A 25,340-nucleotide genomic window follows, 5' to 3' on the forward strand; every position below is an offset into this window, starting at 1 on the left:
TTCCAACTAACAGGTGGCAACGAATTCAGGTACCTGCAGCTTAAAACCTTTCTGCTAAAAGAAACAAGGACGTACCCATGGCCGCCACGACAGTCACTACTAGAGGACTTGCTGGACACAGACATTTTAGGCAAAGGGAACCGTAGCGATATGTACGGACGACTGATAGGGGGCGTCGGCACCCAACTGGACTGATGCGACCATCAATTCACACAAAACCAGGAGTAGAAGTAAACTGTGGCTTTAATCAACTAGAACAGTGCCTGCCTGCAACTGATCTGTTAGAGGGAGCCCCCTACAGGGCGAATGCTCTTTATACCGCCCCACAAGGGGTGGAGCCAGGGCGGAGCCCACACAGGCCCCAACATGCTACTTCAGAGGTAATACCTTACAATGGTACATAGGTGGAGACCCATTTTCCATGACGTAGCTGAGGATGGCTAGTCTGGTTGTGCGGAAAACGCATTTCTCCTTGTTGTAAGTGAGGTTAAGGGTTCGGGCGGTTTGGAGAAATCTCTGGAGGTTGGCATCGTGGTCCTGCTGATCATGGCCGCAGATGGTGACGTTGTCCAAGTATGGAAATGTGGCCCGCAGCCCGTACTGGTCCACCATTCGGTCCTTCATTCTTTGGAAGACTGAGACCCCGTTCGTGATGCCAAAGGGGACCCGGAGGAAGTGGAAGAGGCGGCCGTCAGCCTCAAAAGCCGTGTAGTGGCGGTCCTCCGGGCGGATTGCGAGGTGGTGGTATGCAGACTTCAGATCCACCGTGGAGAACACCCGGTAGTGCGCAATAGAACAAACAAAGAACAAAGAAATGTACAGCACAGGAACAGGCCCTTCGGCCCTCCAAGCCCGTGCCGACCATACTGCCCGACTAAACTACAATCTTCTACACTAATCTGATTAACCATGCCTGCGATCCGGGGAAGGGGGTACGCATCGAGGTGCGTGTACCGGTTTATGGTTTGGTTGTAATCTACAACCATTCGGTTCTTTTCCCCAGTCCTGACGACCACCACCTGGGCTTTCCAGGGGTTATTGCTGGCATCGATGATCCCTTCCCGCAAGAGTCGCTGGACCTCGGATCTGATAAAGTCCTGTCCTGGATGGTGTACCGCCTGCTTCTGGTGGCGACTGGTTTGCAGTCGGCGGTGAGATTTGCGAAGAGCGGGGGAGGGTCTACATACGGCGAGCCTACATATGGTGAGTGGGGGTAGGGGCCCGCCGAACTTCAGGGTTAGGCTCCTGAGGTTACATTGGAAATCCAGTCCCAATAGAAGAGGAGTGCAGAGGTCGGGAGTACATATAATTTAAAGTTGGCGTACTCAGCGCCCTGTATTGTGAGGGTTGCGGTAGTGCACCCCCGGACCTGCACCGAGTGCGACCCGGAGGCGAGGGAGATGGTTTGATGCGCCGGGAAGATTGGGAGCGAGCACCGTCTTACCATGTCTGGATGAATTAAGCTCTCTGTGCTCCTGGAGTCGAAAAGGCAGGGCGTTTCATGTCCGTTTACCCGGACGATCATCATAGAGCTCCAGAGGTGTTTGGGTCGTGACTGGTCAAGGGTGACCGCACTGAGTTGTGGGTAGCCGGTGTGGTCAGAGGTGCTGGGGCGGTTCCAAGATGGCTGCCCCCGTTGGTCGCATGTGTCGGGCAGCGTTGCAGATGGCGTCCAAGATGGCAGCCCCCATGAATCGCACATGGCGGGCAGCGTGGGCGAGGATGGCCAAGATGGCGGCCCCCGTGAGTCGCACACGCTGTGCGGGCTGGAAGATGGCTGCCCCCACAGACAACACGAGGCCGATGATGCGTCTGGGGATCGCAGAGCCGGCAGACACGCTGCCACACTGCGGGATCTGCGGGCCTGTGAGTCTGAGGGTCGGGCCAGCGATTTAGAGTTTTTGGACCTGGCCAGGCAAACTTTAGCAAAATGTCCTTTTCTCCCGCAGTCGCTGCAGTTCGCGTTCCGGGCCGGGCAGCACTGCCGTGGGTGTTGAGGCTGGCCGCAGAAATAACAGGGTAGCTCCAATGGTGGGCGGGCAGCCGTGCGGCACAGGCCTGGGGTATTTTTTGGTCGGGGGTCCACGAGGGGGTTGCGTGATCGGACGGGAATGTGTTAAGGCTTTGCAACGCTACTTCCAGAGAGGAGGCTAATTTTACCGTCTCTTCCAGGTCTAGGGCACCCTTTTCGAGTAGGCGCTGTCTCACGTAGTTGGACCTGACTCCAGCCACGTAGGTGTCCCGGATGGCGAGGTCCATATGTTGAGTGGCCGTAACGGCCTGGTAATTGCAGATTCATGCAAGGACTTTGAGGTCGCATAAGTGCTCTTCCAGCGATTCCCGGGACGCTGGCGGCAAGTGGTGAGGAGATGCCGCGCGTATACCTCGTTCACGGGTCTTACATACAGATGCTCTAGCATCGCGAGGGCGTCTGCGTAGGTGGAGGCTTCCTCGAGTTGAACAGAGATTCGATGGCTCACCCGTGCGTGGAGGAGACTCAGCTTCTGTTCGTCGGTGACGGAAGGCGAGGAGGAGGCAGCAAGGTAGGCCTTGGAACAGCAGAGCCAGTGCGAAAAAATCTCTTTCGCCTCCGCGGCCTGCGGATCGAGTTCCAGTCGGTCAGGTTTGAGGGCCGATTCCATAGCGACGTTGTGACCATCAATTCACACAAAACCAGGAGTAGAAGAAAACTGTGGCTTTAATCAACTAGAACAGTGCCTGCCTGCGACTGACCTGTTAGTGGGAGCCGCCTCCAGGGCGACTGCTCTTTATACCTCCCCTCAGGGGTGGAGCCAGGGGTGGAGCCCACACAGGCCCCAACATGCTACATCATAGGCAATACCTTACAATGGTCCATAGGTGGAGCCCACATGGGCAACAGCATAATACAGATATGCACATGGCGAATTGTTACAGCAATACATTCACCACATGGACGAGACAAGGGAGAAGTGGGAGGAGGAATTGGGGTTTGAAATAGGGTAGGGATTCTGGTTCGAAGCACTGCACAGGGTCAACTCCACCTCCACATGTGCAAGGCCTAACGCAACTAAAAGTGGTACATAGAGCCCAGTTGACCAGAACCCGAATGAGCAGGTTCTTCCCTGAGGTGGAGGACAGCATGTGAATGCTGCCGAGGGGCCCCGGCCAACGCGGCCACATGCTCTGGTCTAACCCCAGACTTGTTGGGTACTAGACAGCCTTCTTCAAGGCAATGCCCAAAGTGGTGGGGATGAGGGTGGAATCATGTCTGAGAGTGGCAGTCTTCAGGGTATCAGGACAGCCAGATCTCTTCATGGGAGGAGAGCGGACGCCCTTGCCTTTGCCTCCCTGATCACCTGCCGAAGAATCCTGCTCGACTGGTGGCCAGGAGCACCGCCGAAAGCTGCAGACTGGCTGTCCGGCCTATCGGAATTTCTCCAAATGGAGAAAATCAAATTCGCCGTCCATGGGTCGGAAGAGGGCCTCCAAAGAACATGGGAGCCATTTTCTCGTTTATTCCAGGACCTGTTTGTGGCCAACAACTAGGTAGCCAAAGATCAAGAAAGAGTTGCCACTACACAGAAGGGAAGAAAGGGGGGGAGGGGAAGGGGGAGGGTCCAGGTAAATAGGAAAGTACAACCAAACCCAGCAGGAGAGCCAGGGTCACAGAGAAGGGTTGAGGAGGGCTGGAGTAACAACAATGGGAACCAGGGGGAAGAAAAGAAAGGGGAAAACCGGCGGGAAGTGATACACAAGGGACCACAATGGCCACAGCAAACGCTGCGAGGAAAAGACAAAAGAGTGGAAAGAAGAAACTGTGAAAAATCCACGTGAATAGTGAAAACTGATCTCGATGCAAATAACTTTAAGGGCACTGCCCAGATGCACCCTTGCAAAACTCTCATTGTTCTGTTTGTATTTATAGAACATAGAACATAGAACAGTACAGCACAGACCAGGCCCTTCGGCCCGCGATGTTGTGCCAAGCATTGTCTGAAACCAAAATAAAGCTATCCCACTCCCTGTCATTCTGGTGTGCTCCATGTGCCTATCCAATAACCGCTTGAAAGTTCCTAAAGTGTCCGACTCCACTATCACAACAGGCAGTCCATTCCACACCCTAACCACTCTCTGAGTAAAGAATCTAACCTCGGACATCCCTCCTATATCTCCCACCCCGAACCTTATAGTTATGCCCCCTTGTAACAGCTACATCCACCTGAGGAAATAGTCTCTGATCGTCCATTCTATCTATCCCCCTCATCATCTTATAAACCTCTATTAAGTCGCCTCTCATCCTCCTCCGCTCCAAAGAGAAAAGCCCTAGCTCCCTCAGCCTTTCCTCTCAAGACCTATCCTGCAAACCAGGCAGCATCCCCGTAAAATTTGTAATGTATACCAAAAAAACCCAATAAAAACATTTTTTTTAAAAGGAAATGCACTTAACGTTTCCATTCAGTGATCGTTGCCTCCCTTGAGTTCCTGGGTTTCCTGAGGCTTTGACAACATGGCTGGCCAGCATAACACCTGGAAAAGAGACAAAAAGAAGGAGGCATGCAGCCTTGTTAAAGTATTTAAATAAACAATTTGCATCCTGGGAGTAGACTGATTGCCCATACTCTCTCCCACCTCCTTTCAAACTGGAAATGGCTAAGCTCCAAATGTGTTGAATTAGGGTTTGAAATTTATAAAATGTTAATATCCAATCCAATTCCCTGAAGTGAGGATCTCTACACCAAGCTGGCGGGGCCTTATCCAATCAAAGTTGGACCTCAGTCACACCTACCTACAACTAGAGCTGGATGAGGTGTTTCAGAGGTTTTCCATAATCAATACCCACAAAGGCCTTTTCCAGTACAACACTTTTTAAACAATTTGAAGGACCCAATTTTTCTTTCCCAATTAAGGGGTAATTTAGTGTGGCAAATTCGCCTACCCTACTCATCTTTGTGTTTTGGGGGTGAGACCCACGCAGACACTGGGAGAATGTGCAAACTCCACACAGACAGTGATCCCGAGCCAGGATCAAACCCGGGTCATCCGCATTATGAGGCAGCAATGATAACCACTGCACCCCTGTTCAGCATCTCTTCAGCCAGTTCTATCTTCCAGCGCACGATGGAAAATCTGCTCCAGGGGTCTACCTAAAACATGGAAAATGTCCCTTTCAGGCCTCAGAGGTAACGTACCTTGGATACTGCATCGATGCAGCAGACTAAAAAGGCCAAGACCATACGAGATAACCCTGCACCCAAAAATGTCAATGAACTTAAGTCTTTTCTTGGTATGATCAATTACTATGGAAGGTTTATTTCAAATCTAACCACAACATAGGCATCATTGTATCAACTATTAAGGAAGAATCAGCGGTAGCAATGGAGAGACCCTCAAAAAGAAGCTTTTTGAGTCGTGAAGCAAGTATTGCAATCTTCAAACCTCTTGGTGCATTTTGATTCGCGGAAACCAATAGTGCTGTTATGTGACACATTCCCTTATCCCACAAAATGGGAGATGGTAGAGAAAACTCTATTACCTTTGTCTCAAGGATCTTTCTGAAACAGAATGAAACTACACCTGGATTGAAAAGGAGGGCTTAGCATTTGTATTCGGTGTGAAGAAATTCCACGAGTATGTGTGTGGTTGACGGTTCAACACAGTGATTGACCACATGTCATTACTGGGCCTGTTAAGGGAAGACAAGCCCATACCACCCATAGCCTCGGCCAGGGTGCAGTGTTGGGCCCTGCTGTTGGTGGTTTACAACTATGTTTTTCAACACCGGCCTGGGTTGCAAATTGCTAAGTCCCCTGCCCCTACCCAAGAGCATTCCACCACCACCGGTACCACAGGAGACCATTCCAGATCTAATCTTTCGAGACACTCTGCCAGTGTCCCTGGGGCACATCCGCAACTGGACCCAAAGAGACCTATTCTTTCAAAAGTTAAACAAAAAATTCAATCTGGCCGGTGTTATGAGAAGTCTGAACAGCTGAGGCTCCACTTCACTCATCAGGATGAGTTGACTTATGAAGACGGTGTGATTTCCTGGGGATGACGGATGGCCGTCCTGCCTTAGGCTAGGGGGCTCTACCTTTGAGAGTTGCTCTGCGCCCACCCAGGGCAGATAAAAAAGATGTCTGGTGGCAACGGATAGACAAGGCCAATGAAGAGCTCATACAACAGTGCCACCCATGCCAAATGCAGCAATCTTTGCTGCCTTCTGTCACACTTCACCCCTGGGAATAGCCAGGTCCCCAGTGGACGAGGGTCCACATTGGATATGCGGGTCTGTTCTTGGGCAAGATGTTTTTGGTGCTGGTAGATGCCCACTTGAAGTGGTTATTGATCCAGGAGATGGGGGTCTGCTACCTCAGTGGCCACGGTTTAGGCTTTGCACTGTGTGTTGTGGTTCATGGGCTTCCCGAGGCAATCATTTCAGACACCCCATTCGCCGGCAATGATTTCAGCATTTTGTGAGAGTGAGTGGCATATGACACATGAGAATAGCTCCCTATCATCCAGCATCAAACGGTCTGGCTGAGCCGGCCTTTTAAACTTTCACCAACACCATGAAAAAGTAGTCAGATAAACCACCTCACTAGTTTGGCTACTTTTTGGTGTTCTATATCTCAACCCTTCATCCAACCACAGGGGTTACACCGGCTGAGTTGCTCATGGGCCATCGGTTGGCAAACCTGGTTGGACCTTGTATTTACAAACTTGGCTGGGAGGCTGGAGGGACACCACGCCTCCCAGATGAGTCAGCGGTCAGATAGGTCATTCCAGGCTGGTCTGTAAATTTGCAGGAAGTTCACCGCAGTTAGAAGGATGGTTGTGGCCTGGTTGCGGTCAGTATCATATAGTCAATGTTAACGAGTAGTCCGTTAAGGAGAACATCGACCACCTGAGGAGTTGAGGGATGGGGACCCCCAGCATGGAGTTGACGAGTCGCTGAGTTCTACAAGCACCATGAACATAGAACATAGAACTGTACAGCACATTACAGGCCCTTCGGCCCACGATGTTGTGCCAAACTAGTCTGAGACTAAGATCAAATAAACCTACTCCCAATCATTCTAGTGCACTCCATATGCCTATCCAATAACCGCTTGAAAGTTCCTAAATTGTGCGACTCCACAACCATAGCTGGGAGTGCGTTCCACGCCCCAACCACTCTCTGAGTAAAGAACCTACCTCTGACATCCCTCCTATAACTTTACCGTGAACCTTATAGTTATGCCCCCTTGTAACAGCTACATCCACCCGAGGAAAAAGTAATTGAACATCCACTCTATCTATCCCTGTTATCATCTTATACACCTCAATTAAGTTACCTCTCATCCTCCTTCGCTCCAATGAGAAATGCCCTAGCTCCCTCAACCTTTCCTCATAAGACCTACCCTCCAATCCAGGCAGCATCCTGGTAAATCTCCCTTGCACCCTTTCCAATGCTTCCACATCCTTCCTATAATAAGGTGACCAGAACTGCACACAATACTCCAAATGTGGTCTAACCAAGGTCTTGTACAGTTGCAGCATAACCTCACGGCTCTTAAACTCAATTCCCCGTTAATAAATGCTAACACACTATAGGCTTTCTTCACGGCTATATCCACTTGGGTGGCAACTTTCAGAGATCTATGGACATGAACTCCGAGATCTCTCTGCTCCTCCACATTCTTCAGAACTCTGCCGTTAACCCTGTAATCCGCATTCAAATTTGTCCTACCAAAATGAATCACCTCACACTTATCAGGGTTAAACTCCATCTGCCACTTTTCAGCCCAGCTCTGCATCCTATCAACGTCTCTTTGCAGCCTACAACAGCCCTCCACATTATCCACTACTCCACCAATCTTGGTGTCATCAGCAAATTTACTGACCCAACCTTCAACTCCATCATCCAAGTCATTGATAAAAATCACAAATAGCAGAGGACCCAGCACCGATCCCTGTGGTACACCGCTGGTAACTGGGCTCCAGGATGAAAATTTACCATCTACCACCACCCTCTGTCTTCTATGTGATAGCCAGTTACTAATCCAATCGGCCAAATTTCCCTCTATGCCATGCCTCCTTACTTTCTGCATGAGCCAACCATGGGGCACCTTATCAAACGCCTTACTAAAATCCATGCATACGACATCAACTGCTTTACCTTCATCTATGTAGTTAGTTACCGCCTCAAAGAATACAATCAAATTTGTGAGGCAAGACTTACCCCTCACAAATCCATGCTGACTATCCTGGATTAAGCTGTCTCTTTCCAAATGATCATAAATCCTAGCCCTCAGGACACTTTCCAATAATTTACCTTTGACCAAAGTGAGACCAACCGGCCTATAATTCCCAGGGTTATACCTATTCCCTTTCTTGAACAAGGGGACAACATTCGCCTCTCTCCAGTCTTCTAGCACTATTCCTGAAGACAGTGAGGACATAAAGATCAAAGCTAAAGGCTCTGCAATCTCATCCCTCGCTTCCCAAAGAATGCTAGGATATATCCCATCAGGCCCAGGGGACTTATCTATCCTCAGGCTTCTCAAAATTTCTAACACATCTTCCTTCCGAATATCTACCTCCTCCAGCCTACCAGCTTGTATCGCACTATCCTCCTCAACAACTCTCTTTTGTGAACACCGAAGAAAAGTATTCATTTAGGGCCTCTCCAATATCTTCAGACTCCATGCACACGTTCCCACTACTGTCCTTGACCGGCCCTAACTTCACCTTGGTCATTCTTTTATTCCTCACATAAGTGTAAAAAGCCTTGGTGTTTTCCTTGATCCTACCCGCCAAAGACTTCTCAGACCCCCTCATAGCTCTCCTAAGCCTTTTCTTGAGCTCCTTCCTAGCTATCTTGTATCCCTCAAGTGCCCTAACTGAACCTTGTTTTCTCATCCTTACATAAGCCTCCTTCTTCCTCTTCACAAGACATTCAACCTCTTTTGTAAACCATGGGTTCCCTCACTCGACCATTTCCTCCACAGTTCCCTGTTTCCATCTTATGCTCCCAATTCTTGCCTCATCGCATCGTAATTACCTTTCCCTCATTTATAAATCTTGCCCTGCCGTATATTCCTATCCCTCTCCATTGCTATCATGAAAGTCACTGAATTGTGGTCACTATCTCCAAAGTGCTCTCCCACAATCAAATCTAACACTGGCCCGGTTCATCACCCAGTATCAAATCCAATGTGGCCCCGCCTCTTGTCGGTCTATCCTCCTGCCCACACTGGATAAAAACAGCCCCATCCAAACTATTCGAATTATAGTGGTTCCACTCAATATTTGGAAAGTTAAAGTCACCCATGACAACTACCCTGTGACTACCGCACCTATCCAAAATCTGCATTGCAATCTTTTCCTTCACATCTCTGTTACTGTTTGGGGGCCAATAGAAAACTCCGAACAAAGTGACCGCTCCTTTCCTATTTCTAACTTCAGCCCACACTACCTCAGTAGACAGATCCTCCGCAAACTGCCTTTCTGCAGCCATTACACTATCCTTTAACAATGCTACCCCTCCATCTCTTTTACCACCTTCCCTAATCTTACTGAAACATCTAAACCCCGGAACCTCCAACAACCATTCCTGCCCCTGTTCTATCCACGTCTCCGTAATGGCCACAACATCGTAGGTACCAATCCATGCTTCAAGCTCACCAACCTTATTCCTGATGCTCCTCTCATTGAAGTAGACACACTTCAAACCACCTTCATGCCTGCAGATCCACTCTTGTGACCTTGGTATCTGCCTCAGTACTGCACTACCCTCAACTTCCTGAACTCCAGCAATGCTATCTCCTGGACCACCCAAATCACCCAAAGGAATGCCGAGCCTGGGGCTCGGGGGTCTGGGAGGATCCAGAGGGCCCCGGACCAATTGACTTTCTGATGGACTCTCTTTCCACGGTTGTCACTGTCACGGTTGTGACCAGCTCGGAGCCAATCATGCAGAAGCAAGCAAACACCGGCCAATGGGGAATTTGCACGGGGCCCTGGGCAGGAACCCGGGCAGGGAGCCGAAGTGATCTGTGTCTGATATCTAACTGCCTTTGCCTTTCATCAATAAGCCCCTTTGTTTACTATTGGAAGCCTCCAGTGCCTATCTCGAACCACCACACCCGTAAATTATCAAAGCTCTTTAATTTTGGGCGGGATTCTCTGGCCACATCCACCTGGCGACCAGGGTCAATGGATTTTTCCATTCTACACAGCTCACCCGTGGCGTTCTTGCAGCAGGCAGGGCGGGAGAATCCAGCCCTTACATTTACTTTTCAGGATATATCTGATGACCCTTCAGAATTCCTGCACAGTAGTGAATCTGCACAGTTGGTTCTCCGGTCAGCCAGCAGGGTTTTCCTGCGCGGCGTGCACTCACCGGCAGCGGGATTACTTGTTCCCATTACCTTCCAATGGGATTTCCCATTCTGGCCACCCCACGCCGCTGGGATACCCATGAGCGTGGGTGCGCTGCCGGCGCAACGGAGATACTCAGCGACTTTGCCTTTTAAATTCTCTCACATGAGGCGGGATTCTCCGACCCCCCGCCAGATCGGAGAATCGCCGGGGGCTGGCGTGAATCCCGCCCCCGCCGGTTGCCGAATTCTTCGGCACCGGATATTCGGGGGGGTGGGAATCGTGCCGCGCCGGTTGGCGGGCCCCCCCCGGCGATTCTCCGGCCCGGATGGGCCGAAGTCCCGCTGCTGGAATGCCTGTCCCGCCGGCGTGGATTAAACCACCTCTCTTACCGGCGGGACAAGGCGGCGCGGGCGAGCTCCGGGGTCCTAGGGGCGATCTGGCCCCGGGGGGTGCCCCCACGGTGGCCTGGCCCGCAATCGGGGCCCACCGACCCGCGGGCGGGCCTGTGCCGTGGGGGCACTCTTTTCCTTCTGCCTTCACCACGGTCTCCGCCATGGCGGAGGCGGAAGAGACCCCCTCCACTGCGCATGCGCGGGGATGCCGTGAGCGGCCGCTGGCGCTCCCGCGCATGCGCCACCCGGCAATGTCATTTCCGCGCCAGCTGGCGGGGCACCAAAGGCCTTTCCCACCAGCTGGCGGGGCGGAAATCAGTCCGGCGTGGGCCTAGCCCCTCAAGGTTAGGGCCCGGCCCCTCAAGATGCGGAGGATTCCGCACCTTTGGGGCGGCACGATGCCGGACTGATTTGCGCCGTTTTTGGCGCCGGTCGGCGGACATCGCGCCGATTACGGAGAATTGCGCCCCATGTCTCTGTGCAGAATTCTCTGTGCAGTTTTCGTCTCTTATTTAAGATAGGATTTGAATGTGTTGGAGATGGTTCAGAGATGGTTTACTAGATTGATAATTGGAATGAGCTGGTTGTCTTATGAGGAAAGGTTGGACAGACTGGGTTTGTTTCCGCTGGTGTTTAGAAGAGTGAGGGGTGACTTGATTGATGTCTATACCTGAACGGTCTCAACAAGGTAGACATAGAAAGGATGTTTCCTATTATCGGTGAGTCCAGAAATAGGAAGCACGGTTTTAAGGTTAGGGGTCCCCCTTTTAGGGGAGTGATGAGGAGAATTTTTTTTCTCTCAGAGGGTTGTGAGAGTTTGGAACTCTATGCCTCAGAAGGCGATGGAAGCCGAGTCACTGAATATATTTAAGATGGAGGTAAATAGATTCTTGTTCAGCGAGGAGATCAAAGGTTATCGGGGGTAGATGGAAAATGTGATATTCGAAACACAAACAGATCAGCAATGATCTTACAGAATAGTGGAACAGGCTCGAGGGGCTGAATGGCCTACTTCTGCTCCTATTTCACATGTTGGTATGTAAACACAATTTCCCTTTCTGATAAAATTAAAAGGGTAGGTTTCCATTATCCAGAAGTCAGAATTCCAATAGAAATGTCTCATTCTTGCACCTTTACCAATGCACTTTCCAGCACTCTCTCGCCCCTGTAGAGCCTGTAAAAGTAGTTTTGTTGTTCTCACCAATAGGTCTCATTGCATCTGGCGACCCCCCGCACCCCACCAATGCTCTGTACTCCTTTAAGTACATCACACCCTTTCACCTCCAATGTGTGAGTTCATAGAATCATAGAATTTACAGTGCAGAAGGAGGCCATTTGGCCCATCGAGTCTGCGCCGGCCCTTTGAAAGAGCACCCTACTTAATTCCACGCCTCCACCTTATCCTCATAAACCGACCTAACCTTTTGGACACTACGGGGCAATTTAGCACGGCCAATCCACCAAACCTGCATATCTTTGGACTGTGGGTGGAAACCGGAGCTCCCGGAGGAAACCCACGCAGACACGGGGAGAAAGTGCAAACTCCACACCGACAGTTACCCGAGGCCAGAATTGAACCCAGGTCCTGGCGCTGTGAGGCAACAGTGCTGACCACTGTGCCACCTTAACTTACAATCTTGATCCCTTCAGTTTATTTAAGTTCTACCTTGCTGCAAAGGAAATGGACGATCCTGAGGTACAGGTCCTCAAATGCAGTGTGGTAAACCACTGTTGCACCTATATTAGGTGATGTATGGTAGGATCTGTACTACAGGTATGACGGTAGTCCCTGCCTGCTGGCTCCGCCCAGTAGGCGGCGTATAAATATGTGCGTCCTCCGTGCAGCAGCCATTTCGCCAGCTGCTGTGGGAGGCCACACATCTTAGAGCAATAAAACCTCAGTTGTATTTAACTCTTGTCTTTGTCCAATTGATCGTGCATCAATTTATTGCTCTAAGATTTTCAGAAGATGGACCTCCGTATCAAGCCGGATCGCCTGCAGCTGGATCCGCAATCAAACTACGTCAAAAAGGACTTTCAGCACTGGCTAACTTGTTTCGAGGCGTACATCAACTTGGCGCCAAGCCCTGTTCCGGAGGCTAAGAAAATACAGATACTGTACTCGAGGTTGAGCTCCAATGTCTTTCCGCTGATCCAGAACGTGCCAAACTACGCCGAAGCCATGACGCTACTCAAAGAAAATTACACCCAGAAGACGAACATGCTCTTCACCAGGCACATACTCGCCACTCGCTCTCAACTCCCTGGTGAGTCCATAGAAGACTTCTGGTGGGCCCTAATCCCACTAGTCCGGGACTGTGATTGTCAGACCGTTACTGCCACGGATCATTCAAATCTCCTTATGCGGGACGCTTTTGTTACGGGGATCGGGTCGGACCTCATATGCCAGTGACTTCTAGAGGGGACCACGCTCGATTTCACAGAGACAAAGAAGCTAGCACTCTCTATGACGGTCGCCTCATGCAATATCCAGGCCTACACACCCAGCCGCGCGGCCCACCACTCCTAACCATCGTGGACCCCACAGACGGCTGCCCCAGCGGGGGCCTTACCCAGCCAATACGCCTGCATCAGCCAGCGAACCCCGGGGGTCCCCGATGTTACTTTTGCGGCCAGCAGAAACACCCCCGCCAATGCTGCTTGGCCCGCGCTGCCCTTTATAAGGCTTACGGTAAGAAGGGGCACTTCGCCGCGGTGTGCCAGGCCTGCGCAGTCACCGCAATCACCCCCACCCCCCTCGTTTACAGACAATGGGCGCCGCCATCTTCTCCCCCTCAAACCACGCGCGGCCAGTGGGTGCCGCCATCTTCTCCCCCTCAGACCATGCGCGGCCAGTGGGCGCCATCATCTTCCCCTCCGTGCAACACGTGCGGCCCATGGGCGCCGCGATCTTCTCCCCCTCAGACCAAGCACGGCCAGTGGGCGCTGTCATCTTCCCCTCCGTGTAACACGTGCGGCCCATGGGCGCCGCCATCTTTTTCAACCCCCGCCACGTGCGGCCCATGGGCGCAGCCAGTTGTCCTCCCCAAGATCTTCAGGCGCCGCCATCTTGTCTTCCCCACGGCACATGGGCACCACCAGCGTTCCAGGACCCGTGCCCCCCAGGCACCCCATCATCCGACACCAGCGACGACCAACCACAACTCGCTTCAGTGACCATCGACCAGTCTCATCCGCACAACCTGGCTACCGCATCAACCTGCATTAAAATCGATGGACACGTGACCTCTTGCCTGCTGGACTCCGGAAGCACCGAAAGCTTCATCCACCCGGATACGGTAAGGCGCTGCTCCCTTGCGGTACACCCCGCCAATCAAAGAATCTCCCTGGCCTTTGGATCCCATTCCGTGGCGATCTGGGGGCACTGTACGGTCACACGGTCCAGGGCGTAGAATTCAGCGGCTTCCGCCACTACGTCCTCACTAATCTCTGCGCTACCCTACTACTCGGCCTGGACTTCCAGTGTAACCTCCAGAGCCTAACCCTGAAATTCGGCGCGCCCGTACCACCCCTTACTGTGTGCGGCCTCGCGACCCTAAAGGTCGATCCACCTCCCCTCTTCACAACTTTAACCCCGGATTGCAAATCCGTCGCCACCAAGAGCAGATGGTACAGCACCCAGGACAGGTCTTTCATCAGGTCCGAGGTCCTGCGGCTGCTTCGGGAAGGCATCATCAAGGCCAGCAACAGCCCCTGGAGAGCCCAAGTGGTAGTAGTTAAAACTGGGGAGAAACACAGAATGCTCATGGACTACAGCCAGACCATCAATAGGTACACGCAGCTCAATGATTACCCCCTTCCACGCATATCTGATTTGGTCAATCAGATTGCACAGTACCGGTCCAGGAACCTCCCGGCCTCCCGCTGGCAGGAGGTCCTCCCTGATGCACTACACTCCATTCGGTCACTACTGTGCACCGCCACTAACAACACACCCCATGAACGTCTCTTTGCCTTCCCCAGGAAGTCCACATCCGGGGTGTTGCTCCCGACTTGGCTCGCAGCTCCAGGACCCGTCATTCTCCGTAGGCTCGTCCAAATCCACAAGGCGGACCCGTTGGTGGAGAGGGTGCAGTTGCTCCATGCGAACCCCCAGTATGCCTAGGTGGCGTACCCCGACGGCTACCAGGATACTGTCTCCCTCAGGGACCTGGCACCAGCAGGTTCCCCCCACACACACCCCTCCGGCCCGGCACCACCCTCCCCTTCCCCGGCGCTCCCAGCAGCAACCCCCCCCATGACCATCCGTCCTCCCCCTGCCCACACCCGAGGATGAAGAGGATTTCGGCATGCTCCCCGAGTCACCGAAGACCAGACCAGCATTGGCATCGCCGCCACCACTGCATCGCTCCCAGCGGCACATCAAGGCCCCTGACCTATTGAATCTCTAACTGGTCCACTGGACTTCAAAATACATTTTTTTCTCACAAAAATTGTACATGTAAAATTTAGCTGTTGTATATAATTCTCCACCACCCCCACCGGACTCAATTTTAACAGGGGGTGAATGTGGTAAACCACTGTTGCACCTATATTAGGTGATGTATGGTAGGACCTGTACTACAGGTACGACGGTAGTCCCTGCCTGCTGGCTCTGCCCATTAGGCGGAGTATAAATATGTGCATCCTCCCTGCAGCAGCCATTTTGCCAGCTGCTGTGGGAGGTCACACATCTTAGAGCAAAAAAGCCTCAGTTGTATTCAACTCTCGTCTTTGTCCAATTGATCGTGCATCATGCAGCAATTGATTTTGTTAGCCTTTATTGAATTACTCTTCTTGTAATGTTAACCTTTTCTCTGTATTAAAAGTGCCACTGTGTTTTTTTGACAGATGCTGGCTGGGCTGCTGTTTACTTCCCTTCTTTGTAAAAGCTCTGAAGGATGTGGAACACACTTGTCCACGATGCAGTTATAACATTTACACCTACAAGCGCATGTGATGATCACTGATTGGAGTAACTCTTGTTATCAAATTTGGCTGAACACAACATTTTTATGAAGGTCAAACTGTGCACTGTCTCTGAAATGACTCTACTTCACAAATCTATTTGCTTTGGGTTTTATGGATCAGCAATACATTAATATACCATTTTCAATCAACTGTGTACTACTTTATAAAGGTCTGACACCAGACTGCTATTAGACATCAACTATTATTTCAGACCAGTCTCTAAGGCGTGTGCTACATAGTCAGCAGATCAGAGTTATACTGTCAGCTGTGCGTCACATTGAGGCCAACAATAAAAATGCACATTTCTTTGGGTGAATGAGCAATGCTTTTATCAACAGTGACTAATTTATAATGGAAAGACTGGGCCGATGGTTGGGCTAGTTTCTAATAACATTGGGCGGCACGGTGGCACAGTGGTTAGCACTGCTGCATCACAGCACCAGGGACCCGGGTTCAATTCCAACCCTGGGTGACTGTGTGGAGTATGCATGTTCTCCTCGTGTTTGTGTGGGTTTCCGGGTGCTCCCGTTTCCTCCCACATTCCAAAGACGTGCAGGTTAAGTGGATTGGACAAACTAAATTGCCCCTTAGTGTTCAAAGATTAGGTGGGGTTGCGGGGATGGGGCGGAAGAATGGGTCTAGGTGGAGTGCTCTTTCAGAGGGTTTGTGCAGACTGAATGGGCCGAATGACCTACCTCTGCACTGTAGGGATTCTATGATTAATAACATATAGTTCCAGGAAGTCAACCAAAATCATTTTAAAGCTGTAGCTTTATGTGTTAAGCCAGGGTTAGACTAAAGCAAATGAAAACTCAAATGTCTGGGATGAAATTCACAGAATATTTTAATGGGATGTTAATTAGATTCAGATACAAAGGTGAAGGGCATTGCTTAATTTAGCCAGTGCACTTATAAAGAGAAACTGGTGGTACACAGGGAGAGTAGGTAGGAAGCAGACATATGTGATGCTGCATTCTAGCAATCAAGCTATTATCAAGAAAATTATTTGTGTCCACTTTCACCCATCACAACTGGTTTGGGATTGAGTTAACAGATTGGTTTTCATGTTACTTGGCTTTATCATGTTGGAGATTCCGTTTGTTCAATTTGTGTCAATTAGTTGATGCTGGAAGTCAGACTGCAATCTTTAAGTGTAAATGTGTTGATGCTTCTCATGGAGTAATGCCTCATTTGGTTTGGTGGATGTTAACGACTGTACTTTATGTATCCTTGGCATGTAGAATCTGTCCCACAGCCATTCTCCTCCCCTCCCCACACTGGGGCGAAATTCTCCATCCCGCCGCGCCACATTTCTGCCCCGACCCGCCGGCGGGATGCTCCGTTACACCGGCCGGTCAATGGGGTTTCCCATTGTGGGGCAGCCCCACGCCGTCGGGAAACCCCCGGGCTCCGGCAAAACAGAGACTCCCGCCGGCGGAGAATGACGCCCTAGGTGGGCACTGCAGCTGAAAGGTGAACAACCCTGACACCTGTTCTAATAACCCTGCCCCAAGGAAAGGGTCTGGAGAAGGGACTGAGGCAGAGGGACAAGTGAAAGTTGAACTGAGCTGAAAGTCTGCAGCTATTGTAGCCAAGGAGGAAAACCAGTCTGAAGAATCGCAAGAATGGGAGAATTAAAAAAAACAAAATTTAGAGTACCCAATTTATTTTTTTTCCAATTAAAGGGCAATTTTTTAGTGTGGTTAATCCACCTAACCTGCACATTTTTTGGGTTGTGGGGGCGAAACCCACGCAAACACGGGGAGAATGTACAAACTCCACACAGACAGTGACCCAGAGCCGGGGATCGAACCTGGGACCTCGGCGCCGTGAGGGAGAGGAACTTTTAAGGCACTAAAATCTTATGATCTGCTACTGTCATAATTGTTTTGAAACTCCAGTTGTACTGTAACAAAATCACTTATTTAATCTTTATTCTAAAAACTATGGGTGTTTTGCTTAATTTGGCTATAAATCTATTTATCCAGAATGTAATTTGCTGTAATTGTGTGGAATGTGAATTAGAATACTGGACTATCTATAAATGACCAGGAAACTGAAAGTTGTCGGGACTGTAATGTTCGGTAACACTTAAAAAAAACATAAAACCATATATTATGTTGTGTTGATTAGCATAAAATTGAGATTAATTTATATTTCAATGTGATTTTCAATTTCCCTATTTGACATTTTTTATTATTATCCATCTATACAAAGTTTTATACTTTGCAAAGCAAACTGTTAGTAATTATCTTACAAAAATATTCAAATATGTATCTTACAAAAATTGTTACAAATAAAATGACCTAACAGCAGTGTCTATCATTTTTGAGCTCTCACACTCTCATGCAATGCACTTATTAAGACACACATAATAATAATAGTAATCTTTTTATTGTCACAAGTAGGCTTACATTAACACTGCAATGAAGTTACTGTGAAAAGCCCCAAGTCGCCACATTCTAGCACCTGTTCGGGGGGGAGGGAGAATTCAGAATTCTCAGCTGGTACGGGAATTGAACCAACGCCTTGTTCTACATCACAAACCAGCTCTCTAGCCCACTGAGCTATGCAGGATGCATATATAATACATAACATATTACATCAGTGCATGATATAAGAACTATTTCACAGCACTGGAATCATTTCCTTACTTCTATGGCTGGGACATTTCCTCAAACATTACTGGCCTTGAGGTTAACATAAGAACATAAGAACATAAGAACTAGGAGCAGGAGTAGGCCATCTGGCCCCTCGAGCCTGCTCCGCCATTCAATGAGATCATGGCTGATCTTTTGTGGACTCAGCTCCACTTTCCGGCCCGAACACCATAACCCTTAATCCCTTTATTCTTCAAAACTGGGCAATGTATCATGTTCCTTTTGGGTGGTGGATATTGGGGGCGGGGATGGGGGTGGATGTTACCTCCCACCACTAATCAGGTCAGGGGTGGGATTCTCTGTTGCGAGCCCCCTCTGCTACCGCTGCTAGCGAGGAAGGAGAATGTGGTGCGCCTTCGCTGCTGGCGGAATCAGAACTTCCTGCCGCCAGCAAACAGCTGGAGAATTCCGACCCTGGAGTTAAAGTGGCACACATATTGCTCTGTTTATATTCTGCGGCCCACTTATTTTCACCACTGTTTCTCTGGGAGGTGAGGTGTTGGCTTAACTGAGGTGGGCAGCTCATAAATAGATTCAAATCTGATTCAGTCAGTCAGGAGGGAACCACAGTTAGGAACAGAGCAACAGGTCTGAGTATTCCATTCGAGAAAGATGTAAATTTGATATTCATCATTGTATAACCAAGATCAGTAGGAGTGCTCCTGTTTCTATTCCCACTCATTTAAATCTATGGGGTGGGATTCTCTAATAATGGGGCTATGTCCCCAGGCCGGCGTGAAAAGCGGCGCCAGCCACTCCGGTGTCAACGGTCCCTGATAATGGGGAATTCTCCCCTTCCTAGGGGGCTAGGTTGGCGACAGAGTGGTCCCTACAGCTCCAGCCGGCGCGGAATGGCGGGCGTATTTCTGCGCTTGCGCGAGGGTTCCCTTCTCCGCGCCGGCCCCCAGGCAATATGGCGGAGCCCGACATGGGCCCGGCGCGCAGTAAAATTGGCCCCCACGGAACCAGCCCACCTGCCAATCGGTAGGCCCCAATCACGGGCCAGGCCACCATGCACCCCCCCCCACCCCCCCCGGGGTCGGATCCCCCCGCCCCCCTCCAGCACGCACAGACTCACCTTCCAGGTCCCGCCGTGTAGGACCTGAGTAACCCACGCCGGCGGGACTCGGCCAAACTCGCCGCCGCTCAGCCCATCGGGGCCCAGAGACTCGACGGGGGGGGGGGCGCTGTCAACGACCCCCGGCCGGCGCGGCGGAAATCCCACGGGCGCCCGAGAATCGTCGCCAGAGAATGGTGAAGCCGGCATCGGGGCGGTGGGACGCGATTCTCGCGTCCCCCCGGGTCGGAAATCCCGGCCATGGTCTCTGGTCTGCCACTGGAAACAAGGGGCTGGGTCCTCCGATTTGAAGACTAAATGCTAATGCTGGTGTGAGAACAGTGGTGTTTTACACCCGAAAAAACGGCGCAAAAGCTGCACCGACCCTCCGTCTGGTGGGGGGCTAGCAGGAACACAGCCGGCTTTACCTGCGGATACAGCTGGAGAATTGCCGGGCCAGTGGCCGCACATGCAAACGGCAGTGGCCTGCAGCGGCCGCACCGTACAACATGGCGCCATCCGCGCACGGACCCGGCCTGCCACATACTGTCCTCCAGTCAACCCCTCTCCACCCCCGGCCACCCCCCACCAGTGACCCCCCCCCTCCCCTCCGACACTGTGACAGCGCTGGACTCAGTCTGCAGCCGCCACGCCGGGTTGACGAAAATAAAAAGGATAAGTGTTGCACGCCGTCGGGAACTCGGCCCATTGGGGGTAGAGCATCGGGTGAGGGCCTCAGGTGATGTCCTGAGCCTGCCCCAACGACGTGCGGCATACTCTGCAAGTACGCCATTTTCACGAGGGCGAAGCATTGCAAAAGCGGTGACGCCCCCCGATTTCGCCGCAAGCGGGGATTCTCCGACCGATCGCCGAATGCAAAATCGGCATCAGCGACCGGCAAATACCACCCCTGGTATTTGGAAGTAAATTAACACAGAACCATGTTGGGATTACCCAAATTGCCCTATTCATTTTTTTTCCCAGTCTTTACTTTTTTAAAATTCTCATCAGAAATACTGTGGGATGCTGGTTCTTGAACAGGACTTGCTGCAAATGTATTCAAAAAGTTTATTCTACTTTCCACAAATGAATGTATTCTTCGATACATAAATAAATTATATTGCATCTTTTTAAAAAGTTGTGAGGTTCAAACCAATAACTCTGGGTTTAAGAAGCCCCATTGAGCCTAGCCAAGAATTGTCGCCACCGAGTCTTCACAACTTGTCTCTGAAGACAGTTACTTAAACCTACGTTGACTATTTCCATTTTGTTTAACTGCAGTGTATTGTGAATCTAACAAGTTTATTCCCCGAAACAGAACAGAAGTCCAGAACAGGGATTTGATGTTCTGCAGCTACACGTGCGCCACTGGTTCTCCTGATGCCAATGGGGAAACAAAGATATTGGAGTGAGTGCGCATGTTGGCACAATGTGAGCTAAATGCACATGTACAAATTTCCCTGACGTCTGGCAGATGTTGACGAGCCACCTCATGGTGGAGTCACCCTCACCCTCTATAGAGAATTCCTTGAGTGCAGAAGTAGGCCATTTGGCCTGTTGGGTCTGCACCAACCTTCAAAAAACCACGCTACCTGTGCCCACCCTATCTCTGTGCATTTATCACGGCCAATCCATCTAACCTGCACACCTTTGGACGTGGGAGAAAACTGGAGCATCTGGAGCAAACCCACTCAGACACGGGGAGAAAAAGCAAATGCCACATAGACAGTCACCCAAGGCCAAAATTGAACCCGGGTCCATGGCGCTGTGAGGCAGCAGTGCTAACCACTGTGCCACCGTGCCGCCGACATACATGAGCAGCTCCCACCATGGACCGTGTGCCTACAAAGGCATAATTGATGCAGGGAGTCCATTAATCCTCCTTAATTGCATTAAATTGTTGGAGATCCACAGACTACACCCAATGCACTGCATGGTCAGGGCCCAGGAATCCTCCCCAAATAGGATTCCCGACCAAGGAAGTAAAATCCAGCTCCACCTCCTTACACTTTGGGAAACCTACACTAAAAGGTGCTATATGAATCCAAGTTGTTGGAGCTTCCTGTTGCTTTCTTTTCATCCAAATCTTTTTTCTGACGTTGGATGCAAATTCTGAATAATAGGGAAATTGAACTGACCAATGCTATTTGTTGTCAAAGCCACTCTGTAACCTGGCATAAAACCATGTTGTTCTGATGGGTGGGAAATGTTTACTTCGAAAAACGTCTTGTTCTGACGAATGTGATATAAAATAATTACTTTAGAGATATTAGTTACTGTAATGTAGAGATAGGCCAGTCTCATTCTGGTGAGTTCACAGACAAAGGATTTCAGAACGCATGGCAAAGCAAGGAGGAGGTGTGTCCACCAAAGGAGGAGAAAAGGATGCTGGGTAATAAGGGGGCCAGAGGAAGGGATGAGAAGTGAGCCAATCAGAATGTATGCCCAGGTCAGGAGGGGTATAGGATAACCTATGGGAATCGTGTATGTGAAACTTGATACCATTTGAATTGATTTGCAGAAATCCCTTTGTCTCTTTGTTCATTTGCTTTCCGGGGTGTAGGAGACTGGATGTGTCCTATGCCTCTGTGAAATGAATCAGGCTTGCAAGCCAAATAAAATAACTAATGCTGTACCTGCAAATCCATCTCGACTTTTATTGAGGCCAGACTGACGGGTAAAGAAATTTGTATTTTGTCAGTTCCGCACTGTGGTCAATCACTGTTGTCGATGTACCATTGTCAATGTACTCTGCCAATTATTCTTTTGTCTACTATGTACATACTGTGTACGTTCCCTCGGCCGCAGAAAAGTACTTTTCACTGTACTTCGGTACATGTGACAATAAATAAAATCAATCAGTCAGTCAATCAATCAATCAACACCCATTGAGCTTTATGCCTGAGATGTACCAATTTAAAAAAAAAAAAATCTTTTTATTGAGATATTTTTGGTATTGTAATAACAACAAAACAAACAATGTACATGAAACTATAAACATAGTGAAAAAGTCATCTCCCTTCCTTACAGGCCCCACCTTTATTAACCTCCTACTCTAAGCTAAACTAAACTAGGGGCTGGTTTAGCACACTGGGCTAAATCGCTGGCTTTTACAGCAGACCAAGCAGGCCAGCAGCACGGTTCAATTCCTGACCAGCCTCCCCGAACAGGTGCCGGAATGTGGCGACTAGGGGCTTTTCACAGTAACTTCATTGAAGCCTACTTGTGACAATAAGCGATTTTCATTTTTCATTTTCAACTCCCGCCCGCACCCCCCACCCCCCTTCTGCTGACGATTAATTTTCCGCGAAGAAATCGATGGACGGTTGCCACCTCCGGGCGAGCCCTAACAGTGACCTTCTCAAGGCGAACTTGATTTTCTCCAAACAGAGAAAGCTGGCCATATCCGACAGCCAGGTCTCCGACTTCGGAGTCCCTCCAAGCTAATATTATCCGTCTCCGGGCTACCAGGGAAGCAAAGGCTCGAACGTCTGCCTCTTTCTCCTCCTGGATACCAGGGTCTCCTGACACCCCGAAAATCACCGTGGATATGACATCTGAAAAACCCTGCCAAAACCCCCTAAGCTTCGGGCATGTCCCGAATATGTGGACATGGTTCGCTGGTCCTTCCGCACATTTTGCACACCTGTCTTCCACCCCAAAGAATCTGCTCATCCGGGCCACTGTCATGTGAGCCCGATGAACGACCTTGAATTGTATCAGGCTGAGCCTGGCACATGTTGCGGACGCGTTGACTCTACTCAATGCGTCCGCCCATAGACCATCCTCTATCTCTCCTCCCAACTCCTCCTCCCACTTGCGCTTCAGCTCCTCGCTCTGCATCTCCTCTGACCCCATAAGTTCTTTTTAAATGTCAGAGACGCTTCCTTCTCCTACCCACCCTCTGGAAACTACCCTGTCCTGAATCCCCCTTAGCGGTAGGAGCTGGAAGGTTGACACCTGTTTACGTAGGAAGTCCCGCACCTGCAGATACCTGAATTTTTTGCCCCTTGCCAACCCAAACTTCTCCTACAGCGCCCTCATACTCGGAAAGCTCCCCTCTACAAACATATCCCCCATCCTCTCAATCCCTGCTCTCCGCCATATCCGGAAGCCCCCATCCATACTTCCCTGGGCAAACCGGTGATTATTACAGATTGGGGACCAGACTGATGCTCCCTCTGCTCCCACATGTCTCCTCCATTGTCCCCAGACTCTCAGGGCTGCCACCACTCCTGGGCTGGTGGAGTACCGTGCCGGCGGGAATGGCAGAGGCACAGTTACCACGCCCCCAGATTGTGCCCTTGCATGATGCCGCCTCCATACGCTCCCATGCCGACCCCTCCCCCACCACCCTCTTCCTGATCATGGCTATATTCGCCGCCCAGTAATAGTTACTAAAATTTGGCAGGGCCAGCCCGCCCTCCCCCCCCGACTCCGCTCAAGCATTACCTTCCTTACTCGCGGGGTCTTGCCCGCCCAAATGAAGCTAGTGATCACTTTGTTGACCCGTTTAAACTAGGACGGTGGAATAAAGATGGGGAGACAATCAAATACAAACAGGAATCTCGGGAGGACCGTCAGCTTCACCATCTGCGCCCTCCCAGCCAGCGTCCCATCACCAAAAATCGTCCTTCATTTGGTCTACTAGTCAGGCCAGATTTATTTTATGCAGCCGGTTCCATTTTTGCTCCACTTGAATGCCCAGGTACCTAAAGCTTCCCCCTACTAATCTAAACGACAGCTCCCCCAATTGCCTCTCCTGTCCCCTTGCCTGGACCGCAAACATCTCACTTTTCCCCATATTTAGCTTATACCCCGGAAACCAGCCAAATTCCCCTATAATCCTCATGATTTCTTCCATCCCCTCTATTGGGTCCGATACATACAGAAGCAGGTCGTCTGCATAGAGCGAGACTCTGTGCTCGCCGCCCCCCCCCCCCCCCCCCCCCCCCCCCCCCCCCCACAGGCGTGCCTGTTCGAAGCAGGCACATCTGCGAACCTCATATCACAGTCGGACCTCGACAGCATCCGACACCAACCTAGCATTCTTCCACCAGCCTGCCAGCTCCTTGACTATAATGGTAATGCCATAGCTGCCAGTTGGTCGTGTCAGCTAGGTGTCTCTCACAAGACAATCAAGGCGACGTTGAGATTCGTGATCGTCCGGCCTGACAAGGCATCCCTGCTCGGTGCTCGCGCATGCAAACTCCTAAATCTGGTACAGCGAGTTCATGCCATGTCCTCGACACCGGCGACAGCCTCGCCCAATGCGAATCTCCAGGCTGAGATAGACGACATTCTCACACAATACCACAGTGTGTTTGATGGGATGGGCACGCTCCCATATCGCTACAAGATATTTCTCAAGCCGAATGCTACCCCAGTCATCCATGCAACACGTCGGGTGCGGCTCCTCTCAAGGTTCGTCTGAAAATGCAGCTACGAGAGCTCCAAGACCAGAGCATCATCTCAAAGGTCATGGAACCCACAGACTGGGTCAGCTCCATGGTCTGCATCAAGAAACCCTCTGGCGAACTCCGCATTTGCATTGATCCCAAAGACCTGAATCGCAATATCATGCAAGAGTATTACCCGATCCCGAAGCGTGAAGAATTGACCTGTGAGATGGCTCACGCCAAAGTCTTTGCCAAGCTGGATGCCTCCCGTGGTTTCTGGCAAATTCAGCTGGACGAGTCCAGTCGGAAGCTGTGCACTTTTAACAATCCGTTCGGCAGGTATTGCTACAACTGCATGCCTTTTGGTATCATATCAGCTTCCGAAGTATTTCACCGCATAATGGAGCAAATGATAGAGGGCATCGAGGGGGGTGCGAGTCTATGTGGACAACGTGATCATCTGGTCCACGACGCCCAAGAATCACATTGCTCGCCTCAAACAGGCTTTCAAGAG

The 25,340-nt window shown here is 50.6% G+C and overlaps 1 protein-coding gene across 1 annotated transcript in view; it reads left to right on the top strand.

Moving 5' to 3' along the window:
- The window catches only part of LOC140393558 (LITAF domain-containing protein-like), a 51,395-nt gene extending 33,370 nt beyond the window's left edge, over nucleotides 1-18,025 (top strand). The window contains exon 3 of the mRNA XM_072479848.1: nucleotides 15,591-18,025. Coding sequence (XP_072335949.1) covers nucleotides 15,591-15,699 — 109 coding nt within the window. The 3' untranslated portion in view covers nucleotides 15,700-18,025. The remainder of the gene's footprint in view (nucleotides 1-15,590) is intronic.
- Nucleotides 18,026-25,340: the final 7,315 nt, after the last annotated feature.

The sequence above is a fragment of the Scyliorhinus torazame genome, chromosome 17, assembly GCF_047496885.1.
Source record: "Scyliorhinus torazame isolate Kashiwa2021f chromosome 17, sScyTor2.1, whole genome shotgun sequence".
In the NCBI taxonomy this organism is placed as follows: Eukaryota; Metazoa; Chordata; class Chondrichthyes; order Carcharhiniformes; family Scyliorhinidae; genus Scyliorhinus; species Scyliorhinus torazame.